The 20,796-nt window shown below is 39.9% G+C and overlaps 1 protein-coding gene across 1 annotated transcript in view; it reads left to right on the top strand.

Moving 5' to 3' along the window:
* The window catches only part of slc4a5a (solute carrier family 4 member 5a), a gene marked incomplete at its 3' end in the record, with an annotated part of 62,123 nt that overhangs the window by 31,769 nt on the left and 9,558 nt on the right, over positions 1 to 20,796 (top strand). Inside the window, 8 exon segments of the mRNA XM_079567144.1 lie at positions 1,782 to 1,837; positions 7,945 to 8,102; positions 8,192 to 8,279; positions 11,884 to 12,038; positions 12,219 to 12,347; positions 13,740 to 13,914; positions 17,033 to 17,166; positions 18,453 to 18,724. Of these exon segments, the coding sequence (XP_079423270.1) occupies positions 1,782 to 1,837; positions 7,945 to 8,102; positions 8,192 to 8,279; positions 11,884 to 12,038; positions 12,219 to 12,347; positions 13,740 to 13,914; positions 17,033 to 17,166; positions 18,453 to 18,724 (1,167 nt within the window).

The following is a 20,796-nucleotide window of genomic DNA, read 5'->3' as shown; positions in this document are numbered from 1 at the left end:
AAGAAACAGCTCAATTTAACAGCTTTGTCCGAGGATTAACCCAAAATGTGAATGTTGTGAAATATTAATCCAAGTGTTAAAACATTAGATTTAAACCTCAAGAAAGTTGAAATTTTGCATGATATGTCCAGTGTAAGACAATCAGGAACTGAAACTCGTGGATAGTTTTGAGCTGTTTTAGTTCAATATCGCATTGGATAATATTACCATGCAAAAAGCATAATACAAGCGCTGTTAAAGTCTTGTTTTGACAGAACTTGATGAAATATAATTAATCTAAACAAACTTTTTAAATGTCTTATTTAAATTTAGTGGAACATATATTCAAGACTGTTATACCATGGTCTGGGTGAATACTCGATTCTGATTGGCTGGTGGGTGCTAACTAGCTAACTAGCATTATTTTCCTATAGATACAGACGGCATCTCGTCATAGAAGGGGGCGTGGCTTCCCCGAGGGGGAAAATAGAATCTTTAGAGAAACACAATTTTCCACTCTTTTAGCCATTTTCTGGTGGAATATCAACTTATTTATCACACATGAATAAAGTCAAGTGTAAATCGGGCTCATATGGATATTTTTTCACAGCAGATTGTTCAGTAGAAGTGAAAAAACGGCAGTTGTAGCAAGCGCTAGCTAACCGTTAGCATTAGCCCGATGCTAACATGTAGCATCATGTTAGCATTCTCCGTTATTCATGTATTTATGGACTGTTGAACCACTTTGCTCCTCCCCATGTCTTTGTATCATTATTTAGTAGAAAACTATGTTCATATTTCAGCATTTGTTACAGTAGTTTTTGAATAATTAGAGAAAATTCACATTTTTTCAAAATTGTTTTCCCCCTTAACTGTTTTCAAAAATGACCATATATGGGCGATTCCAGAGATGCCGTCTATATCTATACCCGCACACGTAGTCCGGTAGTTAAATCACTGGGATATCACTCCGCTGTGGGCATCGCCATAGCAACGCATGACACAGCTGAATCAGATAAAGGCTTAATTAGTGACTGACAGGAACGTATGAGATGGATTTTGTGGTTTATTTCAACGTTTTTGGCCCAAACTTTCGATGAATGTGAAGTAGAGGAGAGTGAGCAGCTAGGTTGGCCTACTGTTAATAAAATATGAGCTTTTCATTTCTATTGAAAACGGTTAAGGCACTGTTCATAATTTTCTGACGTACATAAAATGATCCCAGCATTTAAGCATATTTGGCTGGATTAGTAAAGTCAAACATAAAAGTGTGTGTGTTTATGTTGTTGTTTCGTTGAGCCTGACGGAGATCCTTGCAGCAGTGAGAGGCTCGCTCTGAGACAGGCCTTCAGACAGTGAGACCGGCTAAATAACCCACATAAAATAGTCCCGGTAGTCCGGCATATTTAGCGAGTTTAGGGACCACGGTATAAGCGGATTAAACTACTCGGAGCCGTGCACGAGACGGTTATAATGCATTATAACCGTCTAATGTTTAATCCTTACTTAACAAATTCCACGCAGCCTTTTCATATTGTGCAAAGGGAAGCTTAGGGAAGGTTCAAACCACTGACTCTTCCATTGATGGGCAGACCCTTGTGCCGCTCCGTTGCCTCGTGTGCTTTCTGAAACTTTCCAATGTCGACCAGTCAAATCCATTATAAGTGAAACCAACAATCACTAAGCCTCACCCTGCTGAACATGAGTTTTGAGAAAGAAAAACATGTCATTATCTTGTATTGCACACCTGCTGCCTTGGCGTGTGACGCTCGTAACACGTTGTGACCTTTTTATCATTCCAGGCCACGCTCAGAGTCGCAGCATGAATGACATTTCAGACACTCCCAGCACAGACCAGGTAAAGACACACACAGCAAACACTCCTGTCTGCGACTGGGCCAGACTGTGTCTCTGCAAGACTCGGATTACATCGAGACAGAGACAGTAGTTCACCTGATGTAGTTTATAGCATTGCACAGTTTAGACATTGTTATGTTTCAAGTCCTGAGTTCGAGTCCCGGACCAAGGGGAGCCTGTCTGTGTTAGTGTTTGCTTTGTCTGGGGGCTCTTGTTCCAGTTTTCCAAGACACTAAAAATGTACAATGTCTAAAAGAAGTTGTGAAATCTCATTGGGACTTTCCTGGTTCATGAAAGTAATCAAATGTTGCTTTTTTATATATTTTAAGTCACAACAGATTCACTTTAAGCTCTGCATAGTAAACATGAACATGACATAGGACTTAAAGACTTCACAAGACTTTGGGGGCTTTTTATTTAGGACAATTGGACCTTTTAACATGTACACATAGGTGCATCATCATGTAAAAGGAGTTTTTCCATTGTGAATAAAACTAAAGTAAAAGCAGCATTTGATTTGAACATTTGTGCCATATCTCAGGAGCCAAATAGATGATGCTCATGAAATAGTTATAAGACATCCAACATGCCCTATTTTTTTTTTTTAAATCTCTGGCTCTTAAGATAATACATAGGCTGATTTTAGACAGTTTTAACAGTATATACTGCAGCCTGACTCTACATACAATACCTCTGGTCTGTGTGATCCTTCACTTACCCAAGCCAGTCGCACTTCAGTTCAGAACTGACAAAGCCCCTTGGATAAGAGGTGAAAAGTCCCCAACTTATTTCAAGATACCTATTTTCTGATTCCTTATTGCTACATTTGGATTCCTATACCTTCACTCCTGCCTTAAGATGCAGCTCTATTGTTTTTTATGTTTTTTCCATTACTGCATGGATTACCTGTCTCTTGTCATGTCGCGTTGTTGCTTGTTGATTTGATGTTTTGTTGTTGAGGGGTTGAGTCCGCCTCGTCTCTGAGTGTGTATCAATCTTTCATTGCGTTCACAGAGCGAGAGGTGTGCGCATGAATAAGTCACTCAACTGGAAATGCTTTGTAATAAGCACGGCCTAATCTCAGTGACACATGCCCTAGAGAGGAGGCGCTTCTGCTGAGGATTCATGGACCGAGTGGAGAAATAACATTCAATTCCAGTGTGTTTACAATTCACAATTTAGGAATAAATGGTTTCACTGATTATTTATAGGTACTTAGAGCTTCCCATTCAAATTCGTTTACAGGCACATCCGACATAAAGGAGCGTGGTTTAGTTGCATTACCGCCAAAGGTGAAGAGTTCCTAGTGACTACTCATCCTGCTCCTATAGGCGAGAAACTGATGTTGCTACATTCTCCACTCATACATCGCCAAAGGTTTCACTCCGTATTTCGTTGGACCGCCTTTAGCTTTGATTGCAGCAAGATTTAAGGGGAGACACTACAGGCAAAACTCATTTTTTTCAGTTTTCAGGTTTTGGGCCAAATTGGTCTCTGAACATATAAGCTTTCACCCGGAAACAGAAAATATACCTAATCTTCACAATAACATGTTTAAATATTGCGCTGATTCAATGTTCCCCTATAGACTTATATGGGGGAATGCAATTTCAAGGGCCTTTTTCTCAAAACACATTTTTCTGTCATTGTGGCGACACTATGTCCACGTCAGTAGGACCTAAAGACTTCAAATTTTCCAGCCTTGGACTGAACAATATTTAGAAGATTTTTTTAGAGGGATTTTTTATTATTTAATCCCTAAGCCCCATTTATTGAGTTCTGAATGTCAAAAAATAAGGCGAAAATTACATTTTTACAATTTTTTCCACTAAAAAACAGCTTATTTTAAAACTAAACAAGAAATCCTAAATCCCCTCTGAAAACATCTTGGTAACTCATTCATCAATAAAATGAAACCATAAATTTGAATGTAGCTCTATCCATAATTCAGATTTCGTCGCCGAAAATATGGGAAATTTTTTAGGCATAAAACACCTTGTTCTTATATGAAAAGATAAAATGACAGAAAACTTGCAGTGTATTTTTTTCTCACATTTATGCCAGTGATCTACAGCAAAAGTTTCAAATTGATATCTGGAAATATACATTTTTTCCCTATTCACCTGCAGTGTCTCGCCTTAAAGACTCGAGATTCAAAGATTCAAGATTAAAAGCGTTTGTCATATATGTTCCCTGTACAATGAAATTCTTACCCTGCTGTTTCACACTAAAGCCATAATAAAAAAAAACAGAACAACAATATTAAAAACATTATCTGCAAAAGATTGTGTGCAATGTATGCATGTGCACTTCATAAATGAAGAGAACATATTGCACATCGCCCACAGTATCGGGCTCGTCCTTCGTAAGAGCTCTGACGGCAGAGGGGAAGAAAGAGTGTTTGAATCTAGTGGCTCCACACTTCATGCTCCTGTACCTTCAATCTGACGGGACGAGCGTGGAAAATCAATGCTGGGGGTGGAAAGGGCCCTTGATGATGGAGACAGGTCTCGTGTGTGAACTCGGCATTGGGTCCTGATGATGGTTAAGATCTGGACTGTGTTTTGGCCAATACATGCGTGAAAATAATGTCTCCTGCTCTCTGAACCACAACTTTCACAACTGAAGTCCCATGAATCCTGTCATTGTCATCGTGGAATAAGCCAGTGACATCAAGGAAGAAAGAAAGATCGTTTTTTCATTATGAGGTCCATATGTTTGTTAAGCTGAGAAGAAGCAAAACGTCCTCAACTTTACCAAACCCAGTCCAGTCGACAGTTTCGCTTTTCTACTATGATACTTTTATTCACTTTAGTTTTATTTGAATAATTATTTGGATGGCTATAATTGCTTTAACTACAGTGCTCCATATTTAGTTGGCTCGAGGGGACCGTTGTTTTTTAGCTCGTGTCGCTTTTGCCCCGAGCAGGATTGAGGTTGAGAACGCTTTGTCCATTTCCCCGTAGCCTCGTTTTGGAGAGCCCGGCTTACAGTAGGTCACATGCGACGATGGACAATCTGCCCACACTTTTTTGTTGTTGCGCACTAGCGTCAATAATCAGCCTGGAACAGGACAAACATGGATCTCACTCGGGACGGGCCACGTGTTTCGCCGCTCACATGCAACACCGGACTCCGGGGCGGGCGCGTTAACTATGTGCGCGGGCGAAGCGATCATTGTCGTGTTATTGTGCAATTTCCTGCATCACCTTTTCACATGATCATTACACAGGCCAGGTGAGAGCGCTGTCCTCGCTTTTGACGCACAATAGACCCATCATTCTAGTGCGTAGAGGTGTGATTTGGAGCAATTAGGAGTGTCATACTGTGAGCAATGCATTTTTTCATTTATTCATTTATTTCAGGCAATGGCAGAAGTACAAGGTAGACAGTATTCCACATAGTTATGTCATGTATGAACAACAATATATAACAACATTTAGATATGAAGATCCAATTCTGCCTGAGTGGGAGGAAGAACTTAATCTTTAACTTTAATCCCACTCCCAATTCCCATTAAGTAATTACCACATAGAGCTTCACTGTTACTCTGATTGTTATACACATTTTATATCATGTCATCATGGTGTTATTACAACAGTTTATACCAGCAATGGTACAAACAGGACGTATCAACAATGGTAAGTAAAACGACGAGCACGTGTTAAGCCCGAGTACAACAGCTATTTTAATTTTAAGACCCTCTTCTATATATTTTGACAAGACACGCTGTTTGTATAACAGTTTGAACTATAGATAGTTTGACATTTCTTGTATTGTGTATCCAGTTTGTTCCAAAGTTTTACTCCACATACAGACACACAAAAACAATCGATTTGAGCTCTCAGCAATGAAAAATCTCCATAACCTCTCAAATTAAGAACTCTTGAGTTTTAGAAAAGCATTGTAGGTTAGTCAGTAATATTTTGTTGAATGTTTTATGTAAAATTATCGATGTATTATATGTTACATGACCAAGCTTGTGAATGATCTGCACTGCTTGTTTCTGTAATATGATTAAGGGATTAATTGTTTCCCCACACTTTAACACAATATGTAAGGTATGGGAGTACCAAAGTGCAGTATAATGTATGTGCAGTAGGGCTGAAAGATATATCATTGTCGTATCGCTATTGAGATATGAACATTAAAGATATTAAAATCGAAAAAGCGAGATATAAACTATATAGATTTTCATCAATAAAACTGCACTCTTTTGTATTATGTTTTTATTTTTCAGAAAGAATGTTAAGCCATAGTTATTCATCCATCCATCCATAGTTATATCGTATCGATCGTATCAAAATCGTTCAGCCCTAATATGCAGTATATGCTTTTATATGTAGTCAGAGTCATTTAAATGGCACTTCATAAAGAACCACAGACTTCTTAAACCTGGGACGAGAAATTTTTGGTGCTATTGGTTATTATTTATTTTTATTTATTTATTTTAAAAGGGACCGTGCACATTAATCAGCATTATACAATGTAAATGTGCCCAAGTTAGCAACAAAAAAACACATTTTCATCAGTGGTCCCTTTGGCAGATGTCAAGGCCAGCCTAAAAAAGACAGAATTAAACTCACAGAACAATTTACAAATACAAACATTATGATACATACATAAAGAAGTGCATAAAACGAGCAAAGTGTACTTTTGCGGTATAATTTTTGCTCACAGATCTGTGCCTCCACTATCCACCTTTTGGCATCATTTTTAAATGAATGAATGAGGGAGGCTCTCTAATTGCTTATGAAGTTATCGTAGTGAATAATATACTACACTTTTTGAAGCATAGTTTATTTAGACCAAAATGTTTTAGAAATGTCTCTGTTGGTCCCCTTTCAGCCTTGGTTGCTCATGCATGGTGCCATTGTTTCGATAAGCTTCAGCAATGTCACAAGATTTATTTGTGTCCAGTGCTGTTTCATTTTTCACCAACATCTTGTTTTGATGAGTCGGACCACTGCGCTAAGCCTTCTTGTTTTGTCAAGTTACATCTGTGTTTTCAGTTTAATGCCTTATGGAGCAGTGCATGAACCAATAAAAGACAAAATAAATAGGTCACATTTTCCTTCTTTTTTGTAGCTGGTGTTGAAAAAGCTGCGCAGGAGCTGTCCATGGTGCTGAATGCAGAATGAACATAATCCTCTTTCCTGAACACACACACACACATAATATTGTGAACATCTTTTGTTTGCTGCTTTTTTTTTAACCTCTTAACCCCCACCTGAACCAAGCACATTTCCTCCACTTTGGCTTTACCCAAATCTAAAAGCTTCTTGAACAAAGTGTCAAAATAGCAACAAAAATGAGAAGAAAACGAGGATTAAAATGCAACCGAGCGAGAAAGATGTGACAAGAAGGCAACAGGAAAGTGACAAAAAAGCCACAAAAAAACAACAACAAAGGAGTAACAGAAATGTGGCAAAAATGGGAAATGTGAAAAAAGCTTTTAAAACAAAAAGTGACGACAAAGCGGCAACAACGTAAGGAAAATAATCCATTTAGATGAGTTTTGTAGCTCTTAGCTTTCAAATGAGGTGTTTCACTGGTCTATAAGCTGTAACCTTCTAGATACGGGTAAAGCCAAACTGGTTAAGGCAGGGATTAAGAGGTTAAATCGCCATTATGTTTCATTTGTTGTACTTTTATTAGTGCATTTGTCCCAGTCTGACAAAGCTGGCCACTTTGATTCAAGGGCTCTGGTAAAAGCATATCCATTTCCATATATTCAAGACATGTAGGCGCTTAATGTGAATGGAATTGAAAGTTCATATTCAGAAATGCTGTGCCTGGCTTCAAGGACTTCATGAGAATAAAATGTCACAAATGTCTGGGACTTTTGCATCTCATTTTGGACAATGGCCGTACGTGCACCGAGGATAGTACCGTCGTGCCATTGGTCAAGCTGTATCTAGTAGTTATGCCTCACTATTGATATGATATATTTGAATTAAGCCTGTTTTGTTTAATTCTATTTCTAACCTGATTTTTTTTCCCTCTTAAAGCGCTTATTCTGGCTACAAATCAACATGCCTTGTGTTCGTAAAGACGCTGTTGTATAAGTGCACCCTCTAACCCTCGCGATACCGTTGTTTTCTGCAGCTCAAAAACAAATTCATGAAGAAGATCCCGAGGGACGCGGAGGCCTCGAACGTTTTGGTCGGAGAAGTGGATTTCCTCACCAAACCCTTCGTGGCCTTTGTACGTCTGGCCCAAGCGACGACGCTGGGGGGGCTGACCGAAGTCCCAGTGCCCACCAGGTGAATGGACTCAAAACAGGACACCGTTATTTTCTTTTTGTTTTCATTTACGAAACACAGGCTTCACGGTCCGTTGTCTCTCTCCCCAGATTCCTGTTTATTCTTTTAGGACCGCAGGGAAAGGCCAAGTCCTATAATGAGATCGGCCGGGCCATAGCAACACTAATGGTGGATGATGTAAGTTCTTTCAAATATGTTGTTTTTATAAAGCAGTGAAAAGAAAAGAAAAACTCGTTGAAAAGACGGAGCATAAAAGCACTGTGGAGTTGACATGTTCTGCCCGTGTCTTGGTGGGTTTCCTTTGGGTGCCAAGCTTTCCCACTGGCCTGTTCATATAGATATAGTTTTCATTTGCAATTTCTATCACTGGTATAAAAATGGAGAGTAAAAACGTGTAACAAATACATTCATATGGATCAGTTTCTACAAAAACTTTTACTAAGTGGCAAGGCATTTAAAACCAGGAAGAAGCTAGGCGGCTACTACATACATTTTACAGTGTGTCACCATGGTTACTGTGATGGTTAATGAAAACTACATAGGAACAATTTCTCTTTCAAATCAAGGGCCAACCTGCAACCGTAGCAAAGTTTGGTCAGGACTTTTCAGCTCCTGAATATAACCTGTGGTGCATATTTATCCAGCATAGAAAGAACCCCTGTCCCTTTAAATGATTTTGAGAAATACTATTACACACAACAGAGATAAAATACCTGTTATAGTACTCAAGAGTGCATAAAATACTGTCAATCCCTTTATCTTGGGAACGACTACGAATAGAGTTCAGGATCGTGGTGTCATATCGCTAAGCATCATGGGACTTGCAGCAATAATAAACTAACGGACACACATTAAACATTAACTCACATTAAAACATTTGGACACTACAGTGAGTTACATGTATTTACCAGTAGTGACTCAGCAGCTCACTTTTAGTTGCACTTTTTATATTGCTTTTAGCTAATGATAGCCTATGGAAAAGGATTTCTAGCACCTACAAACATGGCGGATCTCCATGGAAACAGTACGTTTTCCCAAACTCTATACGTTTGTTAAGTGCGACGTTATGACTTCCACTTCCGGGTCCTAGCATACCGGCAAATATGCGAGAAAAAAACAAACATAAAAAACTAAAAAAAGCCATATTTCTGAAACTCAGCGGAGAGTTACTGAACCTACGTATTTCTCAGACTCATTAGCCATCATCATGCCGTACCTACTGCTAAAAAAGTATTTACCGGTGCTAAAGTCGGTACTTCTGGGGTTAGCGTAGCTGCTACACCGATAGCATTTATCTCCGCTAACCCAGATGTACCGATTTTGGTAGATATTACTTTTTTAGCAGTCGGTACAGCATTTTTGGCTAATGGGCCTGATAAATTCGTATGTTCAGTAACTCTCTGTTGAGTTTCAGAAATATTGATTGTGGTATTAAAGAGTTTTTTGTAGTTTCTGGCACATTTGCAAACCTGGAAGTAGAGCTGTGACGTCACCACTTAACAAACGTATAGACAAACATAGCAAAAACGTAATCTTAATGTTGTATTTTTTATACTTCATTATGTATGGAAAAAAATGGAGGCTTGGGAGGTTCAACCCATGTTTTAGGTTGACCTTAAACTTCCTTCTGCTCAGTCCCTTAATGCTGCCCAGGTTGCCTTGGTGACACAGACAACATATTTCCTCACAGGTATCATAAAGCCTGCCTTTACCCTTAGAAACAATATCGGATGACTTGCATTGTCCTCACAGTAGCCAAAGGACAGGTATTTCAGATACGTCTGTCCAAGAGGATGCTAATTGTTGGTAATGTGGGAGACGAGGTTTTGACTTTACAAAACACTTGTCTGCCTGTAATGATGGCTAGAGAAAAGTTCATGTCAACTGTCACAGATCCATCAAACAAGTAGGAAAATATGATGCAAATATTGGTTATAATGAGATAGTCCAGCCAATAGATGCAGTGTTTAAAGCATTGCTAAGGCGGACGTAGACGTGACAGGAAGTCGTCATTTGGATTTGAACTCACAAGATTGAGCCTGGCTATTATTCATTAAGTGGTAGATGAGAAAAACCTTATTGCAGATTCCTTCTTAAAATGTAGCAAATGGCCCAAGCTACGTTGTGTTTGGGATTTTTTTTAGATGCCCTAAACAAGTCAAACCATTTGTGTGGGTGAAGCAAATCGATGTCTTTATTTCACATGACTCGGGGGAGAGGCTCTCCGTCTCCTCTGCTCTGCGGGGAGACCTGCCAAGTTTCATCTGTTTGAAAAGTTGAGTCAAGCGGCCTGCGGTTTGCGAGTGTGGACAGGAGCCATTTATAACCAGCGCGCATCGGCCGAAAGCACAAACTCTGCCAATTAGTTTGACCCTTTGATTTGGCCCGCCACGCTTCACTCTCAGGTTCATCCCACATGATTAGGTCCTGACTGTCGGCAAGAGCGCAGATTAGACTAAAGGTTGATATGTTTAATAACCATATGGGCTTATTTTAACTTTCGTCTCAAAAAACACTTTTCTGGCCTAAATGCCTTGATTTTTGCCTCTGACTCTTGGCAATTTGCTGACTCCATACTAGAGGTGGGCAATGTATCGTCTTCAAGGTAATATCCAAATGAATGTTTAAAAGATGTGCAAATGTGCATTATCAAATAATAAAAAACATGTGTGTGGTTTGGGGATATGTGTGGAAATAGTGGAAAGAATACAAATAAATAAATAAAATGGAATCGCCCATATATGGTCATGTTTGAAGGGAAAACTAAGAGGAGAAAAATCTAAATCATCTATAATTACTCCAAAGCTACTTCAACAAATACTAAATTATCAAGTTAGTTTTCTTCTAAATAAAGATACAAAGACATGGAGAGGAGCAAAGTGGTTCAGCAGCTCATAAATGCATTAATAACAGAGACTGCTAACATAATGCGTCATGTTAGCATCATGCTACGTGCTAACGCTAGCCACGACTGCCATTTTTCCACTTCTACTGAACAATCCGCTGTGAAAAAACATCCATATGGAACCAATTTAGACTTTACTTTATTTATGTGTGATAAATGAAGAATTGTGTCTCCCAAAAGATACTTCCTCCCCCCCCTCTGCGAGGCCTTGTATGATGCAATGCCGTCTGTAGGGGAAAGAATTATATAAAAATTAAGGAAAAGCTTTGGAAAAGAGTGGGGGAAAACTAGAAAATGGGTCATGGACAACTTTATTTACTATAGCACATTTACACATTATGGCTGCCCAAAGTGCTCCACATAGAATAGATAATAAACTCTAAGAATACAGAAAATACAAAACAAGGCACAATGAAAAAAATCAAGAACAAAAGAACAGAACAGAACAACTTTATAGTCTGCTCAGAACAATGATCTTCTTGAGCGTCAGTGCAATGTAGCTTTAGCCGTTAACCTGCACATTTTTGCATATTTCTGATGAGAAAAAAATATCGCTTCATCATGGTTATCGAGAAAGTCCCCCAAAATATTGAGATGTTCATTGTTATGAATATCGCTCTGCCCTTTTCCATACTTACCTCTTTCATTATTAACTGTGTTGTGCAACAAAGGTTACAGGGTGAAGATATCAGAGAACAAAACAGAAAACAAGACAGTATTTTACATCTTTTCAAACTGAACAGTATTTGATTCGTGTGTGTAGCCATACCAGGTGAGAGCCGCTGCTTTAGACACTATCACTGAGTCCGGACTCAAACGAGTGAGTTTCTATGTCCATCCATCTCCTTACTCTTCTCTCTTTCTTCATAACTTCAGCTCTTCAGTGACGTTGCGTACAAGGCCAGAGACCGCGAGGACCTGATCGCTGGGATAGATGAGTTTTTGGATGAAGTGATCGTGCTTCCTCCTGGAGAGTGGGACCCCAAAATCCGCATCGAGCCGCCCAAGAAAGTCCCTTCAGCCGACAAAAGGTCACATGTTTTATGCAGTTATGTTCTATTGAAGTCGGGTCTTGTTTACCCGACTTCAATAGAACATCAAATTTGTGGAGTGATCCCAAAAGTGTCCATCACCATCTTGTACATCAGGTTAATTCTCCTGCTAAATCCATCATACTGTTGAAAACAATTAAACGATTTGTGTCGTTGCAGGAAGTCACAGTACTCCTTAAATGAACTGGGCCAGATGAACGGGTCGGCCGGAGGAGGGGGGCGTCTGTCTGACGACGAGGAGATGCCTGAGCAGCACGAGCTCGGGGAGGAACTGGCCTTCACTGGACGGTACGTCAACAGCCCCACCCCCCCCGTCGTGACAAACGTTTGGCAAACTCCCAACTGTGTCTAGACTTTGGCACAGAAGGAGAACAACGCTTTCAGGGCCAACAAATGTCCTCTAGTGAGCACTCGATCCGCAGATTAGTCTTTGTCCCTTTGGCGTCAGCTCTCGCTGTTGACGATGCCAGTAGGATCTGCAAATTAAAAAAAAAAAAAAAAGGATTTTCCCATGTCATGACTACGGCTCCATCTGGCCGCTTTGACTTTCTGCATTCATTATCTCTTACAATGTTTATTTTTGAGTGTCTTCCTTTGCTCAACCAGTGGATGAAAATGTAATTGGATCATAGGCATTAGTCAGAATAACAGGCTCAGTTTACTTTGGGGCATATTATTTTAAGTGGCGACTTGACACTATAGAGAAGATTTACACAAGCAAGTGTGTTGCTTGTGTAAGCGCTTGGTCATCCACACGCGCCCCATCATAGCAAAGGTTTTCATATGATAACATCTTGCTACAAAGTAATAAGTTATTTAGGCAACCCAAAGTCGTGTCTGTCTTTTCAGTCTTCTCTCTCCTCTGTGCTTTAAGCTCATCAACTCTTCTTTTGAGCAAACAAAGATCTGTTTTCAGCCGGTCAATGTTGATCTTTATGCCTCTTCTTTTTGCGCCCTTGTGAGGATTCTCATTAACCCTGTTTGCTATCATTTCGAGATGCTGATGTCAATGAGCTGGAACTCCTATTCATCTAGTAGCCCTTTCTTAGCTATAGTGTATATAGTCTGTCTGAGCTCAGTAGACAATGGATGCCACTATTTTCAGGGAAAAAGTCAGAAAATGAACTTTTCTTTATCCATTCCTCCCCAAAACAAAATCATGAATAATGTTTCACAATTTTACAGACACTGAATAGACTGCCTATATTACTTTCACATTCAGTTTTGTGGATCCTCCAAATCAGAGGTGGGTAGAGTAGCCAAAATATTAAAGAGTAAAAAAAAGTACTGAGCAAGTACTTGAGCGTAAAAGTATGATTTATGTTTCTGTAGTGACAAAAAATAACATTAAAATTATGTGAACATTTTTATATTTTCAAAGAAATAAATACATATAAAAATATATCATGAAGAATAAGGTAAATAAAACACAAAATGCAAATTTGTTCACATCAAAATGCAGATATGTCACTTTACTGAAGTCTCACAGAACTTTTTTTTTACTTACTTAAGTAAGAGTACATTATAATATTACTCAAATGGAAGTACTATGTGAATAAACTACTTACAAAAGTTCAGTTACTTCAAAAAGTTACTTAAGTACATGTACTTGAGTAAATGTAGTACTACTACCCACCTCTGCTCCAAATAACTTTTCTTCTCTTCATTCTGTCTTTCCAGTTTCTGCGGAGGCCTGTACCTGGACATTAAGCGTAAACTGCCGTGGTTTCCCAGTGATTTCTACGAAGGTTTCCACATCCAGTCCATCTCCGCGGTGCTGTTCATTTACCTGGGCTGCATCACCAATGCCATCACGTTCGGAGGTCTCCTGGGAGACGCCACCGACAACTACCAGGTGGAACACGTATTTCCATCAAAAAATATGTAGCTTCGGTTTGAATGATGATCATGACACAACCAAAGGCTGCAATCATTTAGTGATACAATTGCCTCTTTCTGGTCTCTGTGGGGGGGTTTATTAATTACAGAACCTGCTGATCCTGTTGTTCAGACTGTTACAAATGCTTGTGATTCTTGTATTTGTTTAGCTGTTCAGATTCCAGTCTTATATCTGTGCTCATAATAACTACTTGTGTAGGGGTCTGGACTTTAAAACTCAAGGGGAGCTAAAATTTAACCTTAGTTCATTTGCGCTGACAGAGAGGACATCCTTCTTCTTCCCTTTCTTTGCCTTCTTAGCTTTAAATTAGGGAATAGTGCTTTTCTTCTCGGAGCTCATTTGTTTCCAGGCCCCGCTGATGTAATATTAGGCCAAATGTAGCCTTATTCTGTTGGATCAGCTCCAGAATGTGATGGCTTTGTCCTTGAGGCATGTCCTTTTTTTTTTTTTTTTTTTTTATCAATGCGTTTTGGTGGCTCAACGGAGACACATTACAAAAAGCCTATGAATTCTCAATATGCTATAGCCTGGCACAGCCTAATGTGAATGTGCAAGTGAACTGGGAAAAAATGAACTCTGCATTCACCGCCACGAGTTCTTTGTCAGAGAAAACTTTCACAGAAGAATGTTCTTAACACACTAGCTATCATTACAGCTATTACTGTGGCTGAAGACTTATAGCTATTACAACACCCACACCAACACCACCCAGTATTTCAACCTTGATAGACTCAAACAGACAGAAGCAGCAAAGATTCATTAACACATGGTTGGCTTGGTGATCAGACCCCGGCAGTAGACATTGATATATGAATTAAAGTTTGCATGGATGGACAGGTTAGAGTGAAAGAGCCTGGATACTGTGGTGGTACGGGAGATCTGTGAAGGATGCAGCAGGGAGAGCCATAGATGGAAGAGGTGGAGACAGGGTGGAGGTGAGTCGCAGCACAGCGGGGAAGCGGATGAGCCATGGATGCTGGAGGCTTAAAAGCAGAACTGAGGGCGATGATTGGCTGCTACGAAGGTGTGGCTCTGTGCTGTTAGGCTGACGTGGAGGTGTGACTCTCACACACACGATCCGTGGCTGGAGCTAAGTGATGCCAAAATCAGTTTCCCAGGGCTGCACAATATGTCGCCAAATTATTGTTATGGCACTGTTTGATAGACTATCCATAACGCAAAACCAGAATATATCCCAGAATCAGTGGGGTTATCTTTCTCGAGTACGGCTAATACGCAACACTGTCATTTGAAAAGTATGCCGCATGAGAACTACGCTGACGAGAGATACAGATTGATCCGCTGTCAGAACAGGAAGTGCTCGTGTGAATTGTGTGTCACTGTAATCCATTTAGGTTCAACATACTCGCTGTTTTTCTCTCGCCGCAGCCCGTCGACGAACACGAGGGGACGCCGTTGATTTATCTTGTCTGTATCATTTACATGGAACTAATGCGTCCTGTCAGAAGGAGATGAAGAACGACTATACGTCCTCCTCACGTGTAACCGAGTTTGACTTCTCATGCATAAAGAACAACGCCCCAGTTAGCGCCACTCCAAGGCACTTCGTAATTAATTTGCGACGTAACTTTTCTTTGAAATGGTTTATGAACACAAAATTCAAGACAGTTTTCGAAAATCACCGTTTATTTTCTCATATGTCGTAGATTCCTGACTTGCTGTGGTCTTCAATCACCGAAACAACGCGTGTCCCGTCAAATGTCGGCTTCATTAGAATCCACTAATCTCTTCTGTGATTTGATTCATTTCTAGACCTCAGATGAGCAGATCTCATGTCATGCATAGACATAACACGTTTTATTGCAGCCAAATGAGAAACCTGTTAATAACCACTGACCTGCCAAGAAAACGTTCTCGGAAATCGTCCTGGGAGGAAATTTTAGTGCTTTTACTTTCGTCTCAGCCTCTTGCCTTGTTCTCATGAGTGTTTTTGCTCAGGCAGCCATCCATCCACTCCCAGGTTTAAGATACTGACACTTGATCATGTTTCTTCCACTCCCTTATGGGGATTGATGTTACCACTAAGCAGGATTATATAGATGTGACAATGTAATTCACTTTTGGCAGAATTGTGACACTGAAAATGAATGTCCACCGAGGCAAAAATGTGTCTTTGGTTTCACCTTAAGGCCACGTCACATCGAGTCTCTATTCTATGCTCTGGGTACAAAGTAGCTCTTGTACTTCGATACTGTATGACCTTGTACCTCCTTCCTGTGGGTAAAAGTTTGAGCTCACTGTTTAGAGGATGGAAAGGGTCATTTATGATGCGCACAAAGTTCTCTCCCAAGAGCACCTCGTGCAGACTGCTCAGACCTCTGTAGATGTCACAATGCACCTCAACCCATTGCTTAGAACAGTGGTTCTCAACCTGGGGGTCGGGACCCTCAAGGGGGTTGCGAGACAAAGTTGGGGGGTCGCCAGATCATGTAGATAAAATATACATAATAATATTTTATTGTCGCATGTGTGTGCAGGGAGCCCTCTGTCCCGGGAGTGCTGGTTGGCTGCTCCCGGTGCAGACGGCTCCTTGGATGGTGTTTCCTCTTTCGGTGTAAAGCACTTTGTGTTACATTTTGTGTGAAACGCGCTTTATTAATAACGTTTGATTTGATTTGATTTCATTTGATTTCATTTGAAATGTGCTAGAATTGAGACAATTACAGCTGATTTTGAGTAGGTCCGGACTGTCTTGAAATAAGTGCCAATGGAAAAAGCATTAATTTGCTTTGAATAAGACATTTACTTGTACACTTAAAATAAGTCTAAAACTCTCCAAACCTACTCAAAATCAGATTTTGATATTTCAAGCATTTTAAGTCATTTTTGTCTAAGATTTAAAAAAGAAAATCCAATGTTGAGTTGTTTATTTTTTGGTGTCCACAATAGTAAGAACTGTACATTTTTGATGATAATAATATGAATAAGGGATTAGTCTTGTATTGCGCTAAACAAGCCTGTGTTGACAAGTTTCTTGCCCTCACAATACTCTGACATTGACATCATGCATGTTGTGCTGAATGTTTTGTTTGTTTGTCTTTTTTGGTCTCAGGGCGTGATGGAGAGTTTCCTGGGCACTGCGTTGGCCGGTTCAGTCTTCTGCATGTTCGGGGGGCAGCCTCTCATCATCCTCAGCTCCACGGGGCCAATCCTCATCTTTGAAAAACTGCTCTATGAATTCAGCAAGTGAGTTTCCCCCAGTCAGATATCGTTCAGTACCGCTTGGAGCCGCAGCCCTCAGAGTCTCTTTGGAAGTGTTTAGGCGTTTTCCAGTTAATTTGTTGTTTTTGACCATGTTTGGAGCAGACATACAGTGAAACAAGCTACGCTGTGTGTTGTAGCCATTTTTGGACGGACGAAAATGTGAAATTTTCAATTCAACTCAAATTACCCTTGAGATGTAGTTTTATGTTCATCATTGTAGGGTTTTTCTAAATTGTCGACGTTTCCCTTCTCAAATCTGTCATGATGGGAGATAAAGTGTTTCTAACAGTTGCGCAGTTGGTAGTGCGGGTCGTCTCATGATCGGAAGGTCGGGGATTCGAATCCGGGCTCCTGAAAGTGCACACTGTCATTGTGTCTTTGGGCAAGACATTTCGTCCACTTTGCCTCCAGCGTCTGCGTAAATTGGTGTATGAATGAGAGTGAGAATGGGTGACTGGTTCCTTACTATAAAGCTCTTTGAATGAAGGTAGAAAAGCGCAATATAAGAGTCCATTTACCATTTACTTTTGCAAAATAAAAACAACAGAGAGTTACTTGAGGATTGTTGAATGAATAACTATGGGACTTAGTCAGAGTCCAGCCTGGACAATTTCAAGATGTACATTTCAGTACTACTGTATTATGCAAAATAGACTTTTTAGAGCTTTTTTTTTTTACCATGTTAAAATATTGTTCTTTCGCCAAAAACATACCACGAGCTGTGTTTTAAGTTATCTTTGTTCACCAGTAGGATTTCTTAGCACCGCAACGACAGTTCCCAAACTCCTCCTCCTGAGGTCCTACGTATCCAGGAAATGCTTTCATCTCATTGTGACATAAAATCAGTCGCCATACGTTCACTATGTTTTGTTTTATTGAAGCAGCTGCACAGCAAAAACGAGCAAAAGGAGGTGGGAGGGGCTTATGGGAGCTCACTTGGAGGATCAGGAAGTGAAACTGATTTATTAGTTTCCGCTGGTTTAGATCAATATTGCGTACTCTAGCCAACAAAGTGTAGGATACTGACAAAGATGTGTTTGCCTTTATTATCGAATACCTGCAAAAAGTGTAATACACCCCTCATTAAGAAAATGAATTAAACTTAAATGTCCTCTTAACGATTTACAATATCATAACAAACAAGCAAATGTATTGTACTTAGACTCATCAAGCTTGTGAAATGACGAAAGCTCCTGGTTGTCACACTGTACCATTTCATATCCATGTTTTGCTCATTTTATTCATCGAGTCTTTTGTATTCCCATCAGAAACAACAACATAGACTACCTGGAGCTGCGTCTGTGGATCGGCATTCACTCGTGCTTGCAGTGCTTTCTTCTAGTGGCCACTGACGCCAGCTACATCATCAAATACATGACGCGCTTCACCGAGGAGGGCTTCTCCAGCCTCATCTCCTTCATCTTCATCTCCGACGCCATTAAAAAGATGGTGGGCTCGTTCAAGTACTACCCCATCAACACCGACTTCAAGCCCGATTACGTGACCACCTACAAGTGCGAGTGCGTGGCGCCCGACCCGAGTGAGTTCATGGGATGTTTCGGGGGGGAGTGGATCTAGAGGGGATTAGTCAGCTCCGAGTGACGTCAAACGAGTGTGAAGATAGTGGCGATGATGTTCTCGAAAGATAATTATGAAGTGGAGCTGCAACAACAAATTAGATGAATCAATTTAGGTCAATTATTGTAATGATCGTCAACTTATTCGGAAGGTGTTGATTGCAATAAGTGGGTAATTGGAATGAACATGACCCAGACACATCCACCATGAGGAGAAAAGAGCTTTTATTGCCAGATCAAAGCTGTTTCATCGGTGTAAAAATACTTCCTAAAACATCGGTCTTCACTCTAAGTTGGGCTCGTCTCTCTTTAGATCTGACTTTGCAGCGAGCGGGATATTGTCAGTTCATCTCCACTTCGTTTAAGAAATATTTAGAATAACAAATAACAAAATAAAAATAGTGAATGTGAAAAAGACAAACACATGGAGTTCAGAATACCAAGTCAATGACAACTTAAACAAGAGCAGAAAAGTTTGAAGTCCATTGGAGCCGCCCCCATTTCCTTACGGCTTCAGGAAGAAGGAGTCTATAGTTAGTCCATTCTTTAGTTACAGTGTTTTGTTTGACTTCCAAATGCTTTTGCTAACCCTTTGCAAAGATAACAGTGTTGGTGTCTTGATGATCAGTAGTAGCTGGTGTTGCAGGAATGCTGTTTAATGTTTTTAGTTTTACAACAGTGAGATTTGGCAGTATATAACAATCCAGGAATGTACTGCAGTGTGGCTGTAATTATTTATAGTTATTCAGTATTTCCTTCTTATATATAGTTTCGAAAGCAATGTTTGCATTTTTATTGGATGCAGCAATAATGATGTCTTTAGTTGCCTCTTCCTCTGTCAGATTTACTGTATGGGTTGGGGGCTAAAAAAAAACATAGACAGATTGAACTGCCGTATCATTTTTACTGTGCTCGTCTCTTGTGCATGCTAATGTATTCTGTGTATGGCTTTTTATCGTTTCCAGGCATCAGTCTGTGAAATGATGCCTCTCTCTATGTCATGGAGATACGTAGTCTTTTATAGGTTCATCCATTGATATTTAGTGTGTGTATTTCAATACATGTTAATGACGGAGTGTAGACCTTGAGAGGGGGGATATCTGTCAAACATATGGAGGCACTTCACCTGCCACAGCAGTCTTTTTGCCCTGAATTATTCTTAAGGTGTGAATTATGCAACTGCCATTACACTGTACTCCATAAATAGCAGAATATAAATGATATTGGAGGTTGAAGGGAGATGTTTTTTTTTTGTTTTTTTTTTGCTAAATGGGCTTTTCTGAGCTTCAAAGCTGCTAAAGTGTGTTTTCAAATGTTTCATTACCCACTATTGGCAGCAGAGGGCATAGTTACCTGAAATTAACAGTTAGACACATACATGACTTGAAATAAATAAATAGGTTAAAATGTGGAAATTTAGAAATTCAAAATAAAGGTAACCACGTTTATGGAATTTATACAAAAAAATGTTATCTTAAAGGTGCATTATGCAACTTTTTATACAAAAATAAAGTTGATATTTGTGTGTGTTTGACCTCGTAGTGACCCAGTGGCTGTTTGAGTGGTTAGTGTGGCATCTTTCCTTTCGATCACGGTGGTCTCTACAACGCTCCAGGATCAATTGTTTTGTAGGTTTTCTGGTGAGAGGCTCCGTCAGCGGTGAAAACCTGCCAAACAATTGATCCTGGAGCGTCCTACAGGCCACTGATGGAAAGTAAAGGCAGCATGCTGACCACGCATACAGCCACTGGGTCACTACAAGGTCAATACGAACAAATATCAACTTATATTCCCACAGCAAAAGTTGCAGAGGTTTTTTGGAAATGTCAATAAACATGTCGATTATTGCACAAAGCCAAACTAGTGAGATATCTCCCTTTAATCGTCCTAACTGTGAGGGTGTTTTCCGACATTGATTTCTGTAACTCATTTGTGTCTTGTTTGTCTTTGCCATGCTCTAACAATGTGGCTGCTGTCTTTTACAAGTAAGTACATGTTTGGTGTAAAATGTATACATAAACTTGCCGGAATTGCA

The sequence above is a fragment of the Gobius niger genome, assembly GCF_951799975.1.
Source record: "Gobius niger genome assembly, chromosome: 1".
NCBI lineage: Eukaryota > Metazoa > Chordata > Actinopteri > Gobiiformes > Gobiidae > Gobius > Gobius niger.
This window is presented reverse-complemented; position numbering and strand designations above follow the sequence as displayed.